General features: G+C 28.6%; 1 protein-coding gene across 1 annotated transcript; it reads right to left on the bottom strand.

The window, feature by feature from the left end:
- LOC125838756 (uncharacterized) lies at positions 1 to 3781 on the bottom strand. The gene is made up of 2 exons (XM_049517796.1): positions 3262 to 3781; positions 1 to 330 (listed from the first exon to the last, which is right to left on the bottom strand). Exons 1-2 carry the CDS (start codon positions 3779 to 3781, stop codon positions 26 to 28), a joined length of 825 nt encoding a protein of 274 aa, XP_049373753.1. The 3' UTR covers positions 1 to 25.
- Positions 3782 to 9573: the final 5792 nt, after the last annotated feature.

Genomic DNA, 9573 nt, shown 5'->3' with positions numbered 1-9573 from the left:
CCCAAACAGAAATAATATGAGATATTTAGAAGAAAAGCCTTTTCCTACATGCTAAAAAGGGTAAAGAACGATAGGAAATTAGTAGATTCATTTCTTTGAGGAACTCTTCAATTAAGTCCCTGCAAATTTGATCTTGTAAGATTAGCCCTATTCTCCCAGCCTCTCTCTTTTCTCCCCATTCACTCTCATTCCACACTTCCTCTACACTTTGAGTCATGCCTTTGCTACTTGACTTTGGCTTCATGTGAAATAATAATGGTGCATTATTTGTAAATTTATCAATTGGTTCATATGCTTCTAGCCTCTTGATCCTTTGTTGTGTAATATGCCCTTCAAAAACAAAGAAAATACAAAAATTACTTTTTGGAGAATAAATAATTTTATATCAAATATTTAAAACATAAAATATCTAATTTTACGGAGAGATCCTGCGTTCACGTGCACCAAAGTTTATGTATACGAAATTCGCCCTTTTCGTCCCATTGTAATATAGAATTTTGTCTAAGGTATCCAATGCACCCAGTTTTTAAAAGCTCGCAAGCCTCAAAGCATGTCAGTCGATCTTGGACCACTCTCATCGGCAGACACATGGTTAATTAGTGGCACTACGTACAAACACCCCACTTGGGACTCAGCGCTTTGCAAAGATTTGCCCGCCATCGTACTAAGGGAGTCCCATCAACTCTGGTATCATATTTGTCACAACCCAAACATATGTCAAAGTATTGGATTTTGCTAACAAACATACAGATTTATCCATAGGGTTTTACCATCATGAGTCCAAAATCGCATGCACCATGCGTGCATGTAAACTTTTTCTTTCCGTCTAAAATTTCATATGCATATCTTATTCGAAAGTTTATCCATAAAAAATCCTCCCAATTCTTCACCTCGACCCCTCAACCCCAATCAAGTCCGTCATATACATCTTCAGTATCTTCGTTAAGATTTTCTCCCCCATCATAGTATAATCAACTACTCATATTTCAAAAGAACTTACTTGCGCATGTATTTCTCCAAAGATTATACTATTCTTAACCACCCTTAATCCATCTACCTTCACCCTTGCCTTAATCCATCAACAATACGATACAATAAAATTTATCAAATAGCATTTCTCCATACGTAGTCTAGTAGCGCAATACAAACGATCCATGTCTCAAAGAGTAGTTATTAAATCCCTAATCTCATCTTATCATAAAGCATGTTATTATATTGATAAAAACATGAAGAAAAAAAGTGTGTAGACAGTGCAGAGTGGACCTATAAGACTTTTGCTTTTACTTTCATATTTTTGGGTAGAATGTCCTTTTCATATTTTCACTTTTTCATCATTTTCTGACCAAATCATGACTAATTATTATTAATATTATATTATGTGGAGGCATACAAATGAAGCTTTTGGCAAAAAGATTCCATGGATAGATCTAGAGACCGTTACCAAAAGACAATTAATTTTTTGCTTTCTTGGTTAATTCTTTGGTAAGTAAGATACAATTGAATAATACTAATATATGTCATTTAATTTAATCTTAATTTATATTTATGATCTTTAACTTTGAGGGTATATAGTAAACACTTAAATTTATATAAAATTGAACAAATAGACGCACATCACATTTAAGTTGGAGATCATAAATGTAAAATAAAATCAAGTTAAAATGACACATTTATAAATCATGTCTTAAATAATTGAACAAAGTTTTCAATAATATATAATAATAAAACAATCGTTAGATTTAACTTTTCTTTTCTTTTTTCTAGTGAAAGTTTCCTTCGAATGCCAAAAGTAATACTAGTAATGATGAAAATGGTCCATGCTCGTCCTCATATCATTATTCATTCCGTTACTTTAGCACTTTAAGATCTACGCCAACGTTAAACATGATAGCAATTAATTGTCTCTACTTTAAAAGTAAATTAAAGTGTTTCTTATTAAAAGTACGTAATTTTATCATCAGTTCTTACATTCCAAACATTTAAGAATTGATTAAAAAAAGAATACTTACCATGCATATCAATCGCTTAGGTGGTTATTTGCTTTTACGTAAAATAATTTATACTATATATTTTATTTATAGTCTCTTTTTTTAAATGTCCAAGGTGAGAAAACTCGTTTTTCACTTTTAAAAAAAAGGAATACTCATTTTTTCGGGGGTATATTAAAATTTTCACTTTAGGTACCAATGTATATTTTGAACATATTTATAAGATGAAGATAACGTCATGCATTAGAAATCGAGAAAATGTAAAATTAGGCTAAAAATTAGGGATGGACATAAATACCGGAAAATCAAAAAACTGAATCGAATTGAACTAATTCGGTTCTTCGGTTTGGTGTCGATGTTATTTTTTCAGAAGTTCGGTTCTTCGGTGTAAGGGTCTCAAAACTTCGGTGCACCGAAAAACCGAACTTTTATTTTTAAAAAATTTAAAATTTAAAAATATTATATATATATATATATATATATATATATATATATATATAATTAAAAATTAAAAATTCAATCAACAATTAAATCATTCATGAACAAATAAAAGTAAAACCAAATGTACAAATCAATATTTAACTTGAAATATTAATTTTCAAGAGAAACTCAAACATATTTCTACCAATGTACATTATGTAAAGGAACCATCTTCATACTTGTTTTCTCGATAAATTGTTGGAGGCACAATGTTCTTGATAAAGACAAATATAGTCTTTTAGTTAGCACAATAAGTGTTCCACAATAATACGCATCATTCCTTAACATAGTTTTAAATTTTTAAGTATCTTATACTTTATCCTTATTTTATTTTCATTCACACCGAAAAACCAATTTAAAAACACCGAATTAAATTGAACCGAAGTATGAAAAAACCGAACCGAACCAAATTAGTTTAGTTTAATATATGGTGCACACTTTCTAAAATCAAAAATTGAAAAACCAAATTAAAATTTGATAAATTCAAACCAAATTACCGAACGTCCACACCTACTAAAAACTAACTCAGAAAGAAGAGTATTATCTCAAATTTATAAAGAAATCACTCATCTTATTTTTTTACTCAATATTGGGTGAGATGAGTGCTGCAGCGACATGGACCTAACTAATACTCTCAAAACTAGTTGAAAGGAAGAAGAATTGCCTAAATCTGAACATTTATATCATTAACTACCAATATGAGATTTTTGTCAATTCGAGGAAATACGCCAAAAAAATAAAACAGATGCAAAATTATTGTAAAAGAAGTAAAAAATGGAAGAAGAAAACTGACCATTATGTTTATGTTTAGGTTTGGCGATTTTGTTGCACAATGTTAATGGAGTCGTTGGCTTCACTGCATCGCTGATTTGCTTATCCCTTTTAAGGGAGTTTAGAATCTGGCGAATAGACTCTAAATCGTCATTGCACTTGCCCAAATCTTCTAGAAGCTTCCTTCTCTTTACCTCTTCTGTGCTCGACTTCCTATTAGGGCTCGGAAGGCACTTTATCTCCTCCAGCCCCATCAGCCGTGCCACTAACGCTATTGGCCGCTCCTTTTTATCTGCTTCGATTTTTGGGCTTCTTCCTCCTGATACCTTTACCTCATCATTTTTTTCATTTTCCCCAATTACTACTTTACCTTGCTTTCTGATTCCAGAGGTAATCCGTTTCGTCTTTTTTTGGTATTTGGAAATTAGTTGAATAATGCCTGACATGCAACCAGTAGACTTCACAACATGCTGATTTTCTCCACCCGGCGGTGTCCTTTGCCGGCGAGCTGATGCCACTAATGAATCTTGTCTCTTTAGCATTATCTCGCCTTCTTTCTTCTTCTTCTGTAGGAGAGATCTGAGATTTTTTTTTTTTTTTTTTAGAATATAACAGAAATGATGAAAGGAATTCTACAAGGCGTGTGTTGTGTTGTGTTTTAAAGGGTAGTGGAAGAAGCATGACTTAAGTTTTCTTCTTACTTATGGAATAGAGTTCACTTTTTTTTTTTTTTTTTACTTTGGGTGAGACAAGCAACATGTATAGGTCCCATCAGTAATTTTGCTTTATACACTTTTATTCATTCCATTTTCTATTTTTTCTGTAATATAAATTGTTCAGTATATGCTTAAAAATTTATAGAGTTTTAGCCATATGCATAGATATAAATATGAAAAATTATACGAAATGTTCCTTGAGTAAAAAAATTGTATCTGAAATAATTTAAATTTCAATTATTAGTTAAAATAGTCATTCAATCATGTTTTTCTAATGACCTCTAGTACGGAGAAAATTCTATTGAAAGTGTTATCTTTTAATAGGCCCTACAATACAATATTCGAATTTTGTCGGGGCTTTAATGTGAACACAAAACATTGGATGGAGAATCTAAAAAAAAAGAAAGAAGAAGTGCACTTCTGATCTTACCTTTTTTTCTTAGGGTCTGTTTGGATGTGCTTATAATAAAAAGTTATTTATAAGTCAAAAGTTAAAAGTCACAAGTAAACAAAACTATTTTTGGCTTTTGAGTTGTTTTAAAACTTTTTTGGCATAAAAATGAGGAGTTAATATCTCAAAAGATTACTCAACTTTGAGAATTTATCTAGTAAAATTATTGAACTTTACTTTATATCAACAAAACATTCAACTTAGGCCTATCAATAAAATCATTCAACTTTAAGAATTTATCTAGTAAAGTCGTTAAATTTTTGTATAAATAAAATCATTCAACCTAGGCTTTTGTATCAATAAAATCACTCAACTAATTTTATTATAAAAAAAATTGACACAACAAAATAAATATGTAAATATTAACTCCACAAATAAATAAAGCTAAAAATATTTACGAATAAATTTAACAAGTGAAATAAATATAATAATATTATTATGTACTTAAAATTTAACATGTATATGACGGACGTTATCCTTCCAATAAATATTATTGATATTGTCATAGGCTTATGACTGCAATAATTTTTTTTATAAGACGTCAATTTTTTTTTTATAATTCAATGACTACAATAATTTAATACTTGCAGTTACTAAGCCAACGTCTATAGCATTTTTTTATATGATAAAATTGATGTATTACACAATTATTTGTCATGACAATCTTTTACGGGTCTTCTCTATCATTTTTTTTTTCTTAGGAAAACGCTCATCATAATACATTTTAATTATATAATAATATCATAATATAATTTTTACTAAGTAAGTTTATTCATAAAATAATCTTGATGCTTTTTTTTAATTTTATTTATTTATGGAGTTCATATATATTTATATGGCATAAAAAATAATTTATTTATTTATGTTAATGTTTTTAATGATAAATTGAGTTGAGTGGCTTTATTGATACAAATGTCTAAGTTGAGTGATTTTGTTGATATTAAACAAAGTTTAATGACTTTACTACATAAATTCTTAAAATTAAGTGTCAAAAGCACCTAAAAATAAGCTAATGCAAATGGGCACTTATTCTTCCATCTTCAAAATTCCTTAACCAAAATCTTTATAAAACAAAAGAATCACCCAAAAAGAATTGAATAAAATTATAAAATTTTGATTTAAAGAATATACATATAAAATTTTACATCTTTACAGAAGAAAGTGACCTGAAAGAGCAGTTCTTGAAGCTTCAATGAAGATCTCGAAAATATATAGCTTTATTATCCAATTCAAGCCTCCAAAATTGTGGAGTTTTTTTTTTTCTTTTTTTTTAAAAAAAATTTCTTCCAGAATTTAGGATGAAGGATTTGATGAACAATGATCTAATTGTTGGTTTTGAAATGTGGATTGTATTTTAAAAAAATATAAATATAATAATGAGCAATTGACATAGGCTTCAACACAAACCCAAAAAATTTCAATTCACATTCAACCAAAAAACATGATTAATATGATCATGTTCATTTGACTGTTACGTTGTCATTCACCAAATATTTTTTTTATCACTTTATTAGTTCGTTTAGTGTCAAGAAATAGTAGTAGAAAAGGAAAGAAAGAATATATATATTTCTGTTTGGTAAAAATCAAACAACTACATCAAAAGCAAAAGCAGTTAAATAGATAAATATATTATTATATTTAGTTTGATTTTAATAATTTTAAAACCTACGAAATTGGTTGATTTTGATTTAAATTATTAATTGATCCAAATCGAATCGTAAACAATCCTAACGATTATGCGAAGTGCAAATTTACGTCGCATCGCATCGCACTGCACTGCACCATTTGTAATCCCTACAAGGGAAAGGGATAGAGAGAAAAATAATAATAGTCGAAATAGGAAAATGCAAATTCTAAAACACACGAAGATTCATCAGTAATTTTCAATAGAATAAGAATGAATTAAAAAAAGGATAAGGGCATTATATTCTTTCACCAATATCTTCGTTTTTGGCTTGTAATTATGCTATTGAAGTGAAATATATATGTTAAAAAACAATGAATTATACCCATGTGTCGATCATTTAAGTTTACATCTAACATAATTGGATATTATCATAACATTAAAAGATAGTTCCATTTCTTTGTTAATAATAATAATTTAACTGACCAACAAGAGTTGTGGTGGAGTGGTAAGTACTCCTTCATTCTTAACCAAGAGATCTCGAGTTCGAACGCGAATTCAGATTTAGTCAAGCCCAATGTGGCAAGATGAATTTGATTGCACATATAAGGATGTGTGCAATGTATAATCACGACTTTAAATTATGTCTTTTATAGACATGCACATAAATCACATAGGATAATATAATAGTACGGAGTTGTAGTAGTTTTACTTATTAGATAATAGTACATATAGTTGTAGTAGTTTTACTCTATTAAAACTCATGTTGATAGTATATCTCTTAGAGAGTGTGTATTTAACTACAGATTTGTGTAACATGATCTCTATATATTGAGGAATAACTCCTCCGTTAAATACAAACGAGTTTTACCATATTTACGAAGACACATGTTTTGCAATGACACTTCCCTCAATTATCAATACCTTACCAAAATTTATGTATTGATAATGGGACAAGTTTGACAATTTCTCATTTTGGTCATTCTACCTTAGTCAACCTTTACATCTATCTAATGTATTATTAGTGCTTGAAATTATCAAAAATTTGTTATTTCTGATATAATGTTATAATATATATTTGGATTTCACCCTTATTTTTGTCTTGTGAAGAATAGGGCAACGAAGAAAGCACTACTGCGTGGGACTCTTGAGCATGACCTTTATCGCCTCCTTGCTGCCTAACCACTCAATCAACCCTCTTAAATAAATTATAGGCTTTTCATGTTTCCAAGTCATCTTTTGATTTACATATATTATTCTTTTAATTTTTTTTTAACACTATATCAATATTTATTTTAGAGTTCAACAAATTCTGATTCACATCTAAAACTTGTTTAAAATATACTGTTTCCTAAAAAAAAAAAAACGCTCAATATATGCTCATTTATTATTGCACCCGCACAAATTTATTTTAAATTTTAGAATTATCCTACATAGATAAATAGTATTTCATCAAAAGACTGAAACTAATAATAATAATAATGAAGTAATAAATATATTAATAATAATAATGATAAATAAACTAAAAATAGTAAAAAATATATAAAATTAACTTCATCATAATATTATTGGAAAAAATATCAAATAGCTGAATTTATCAAAATATGACAAGAAAAAAACAAGTTTAAAGTCTTGACTTGCAAGATATATAGTCATATAGAAAAAGTTTGGCTAATCAATTCTCCAAGGAAAACAACAGATATTAATGACATAAATGCAAAATCAACTCTCAAAACAAGACCATCAATACTATTGGTAAAAGCATTATATCTATCTAAAATAATATAAGGACAAAAAATTGATTATATGTATTCGCATTACTTATAAGCATAATCTTTAAATAATCATCGGAAAAGGCTCAAAAATGTCCTTTAAGATATTAGAAATAGTTTTAAAATATTCTCCTTCCATTTATTGATTTAATAATGTCCTCAACATTTCTTTTAAGCTCAAAAATATCCTTTGCAATTGCAGAAGCCAAAGCAAAAGCCAAAGCCAAAGCCAAAGCCAAAGCCAAGAGAATAGGACTCTCATAACAATTGCATAAGCCAAGAGAACAGGATTCCCATAATCTTAAAAATCATGTTCCAAATATGAGTATTAAATTTGGGTGTTGGGTCTTTTTATTTGATAAAAAATGAATTGGATCAATGAAAATTGACCACTTGTTTAGTTAAATTTCATCCCAGATTTCTGTTAACAAAAATGTATTTTTAAGCCTAAAAATATATATATCTTAAAGGCATAATACATAAACATGACCCTTAACTTGATTTTAACGGTCAACTATGACATTTAACTTTGAATGTGCATAAGTAGACACTTTTAAACTTATATAAAATTGAACAAATAGACACATTCGTCCTATATAACACGAGTCCGGAGCCTAAAGGGCAAAAAAAAATTGTCAAAAATTCCAAAAGGGCACATCACTTTTTATTCTAGCCAAAAGGGCAAAATTGCTGCGTCAGCAACGATTTTCCTCTGACAAAATAGCAGCGATTTCGTCTAAAAAATTTTATTTATTTTTTTAATTAAAAATCGCTGCCACAGCAGCGATTTTGTAAAAAAAAAAAAAATTATTATTTTTTATTAAAGCAGCGATTTTGTAAAGAATTTTTTAATTAAAGATCGTTGCTTTTTCTTTTAAAAAACTAAAACGGCACATTAAAAAAAAATTAACCAAAAGGGCTTCTGACAAAACAAAAATAAAAATCACTGCATATTTTCTCAAATAAATTTAATATTCTTTTATTATTATTTATGATATATAATTCAATTTTCCTCATGCTTCAACAATTTTATTGAGTATACTGTCGTCTTGTTTATCATTTTTATATTATTAATAAGTAATAATAGGCATGAAAATAATAGCACTCGGCATGAAAAACGCTGCCCCTGCAGCGATGTGTAAGGAATTTTTTTTTTTTGACTTAAAATTGCTGCCACAGCAAATTTTTTTTTTTTTTTTTTTTTTACAATGGCAGCGATTTTTAATTAATTTTTTTTTTTTAGATGAAATCGTTGCTATTTCGTCATTTTGTTAGAGGAAAATCGTTGCTGACGCAACGATTTTACCCTTTTGGCTAGAATAAAAAGTGATGTGCCCTTTTGGAATTTTTGACAATTATTTTTGCCCTTTAGGCTCCGGACTCTATATAACACGCTACATGACAATTGTGTGTCCTACGTGGCGTTCTACATGTATTATGCCATATAGGACATATGTGTCTATTAGTTTAATTTTATGTAAGTTTAAGTGTCTATTTATATACACTCAAAGTTGGAGGGCATAGTTATCCACTGAAGTCAGGGTCATGTTTATGTATTAGATCCATTATACAAATGTTTCTAATAGGTTAAAAGGACTTTTTGAACTTTTTCCATGACAAACCAATAGTTTTAGAGTTATATAGTAACACAATCTCTGAGGCAAATAAATTACTAATATTTCAACTCACATTTTGTAGACAAAAACAAAAAATTAGTCAACTCTTTTTTTTTTTTTCTTAATATATATAAGGACATATTTATATATAGTAG

The sequence above is a fragment of the Solanum verrucosum genome, unplaced genomic scaffold (assembly GCF_900185275.1).
Source record: "Solanum verrucosum unplaced genomic scaffold, falcon-dt-bn FXZP01000182.1, whole genome shotgun sequence".
Classification (NCBI taxonomy): Eukaryota; Viridiplantae; Streptophyta; class Magnoliopsida; order Solanales; family Solanaceae; genus Solanum; species Solanum verrucosum.
This window is presented reverse-complemented; position numbering and strand designations above follow the sequence as displayed.

Bases quoted from the DNA above. Each gene is read 5' to 3' on its own strand.
- LOC125838756 (XM_049517796.1), bottom strand. From the start codon at position 3,781: ATGCTAAAGAGACAAGATTCATTAGTGGCATCAGCTCGCCGGCAAAGG. The intron at 331-3,261 runs GTCAGTTTTCTT...TTGTTTTTGAAG, and splicing joins ACCTAAACATAAACATAATG to GGCATATTACACAACAAAGG.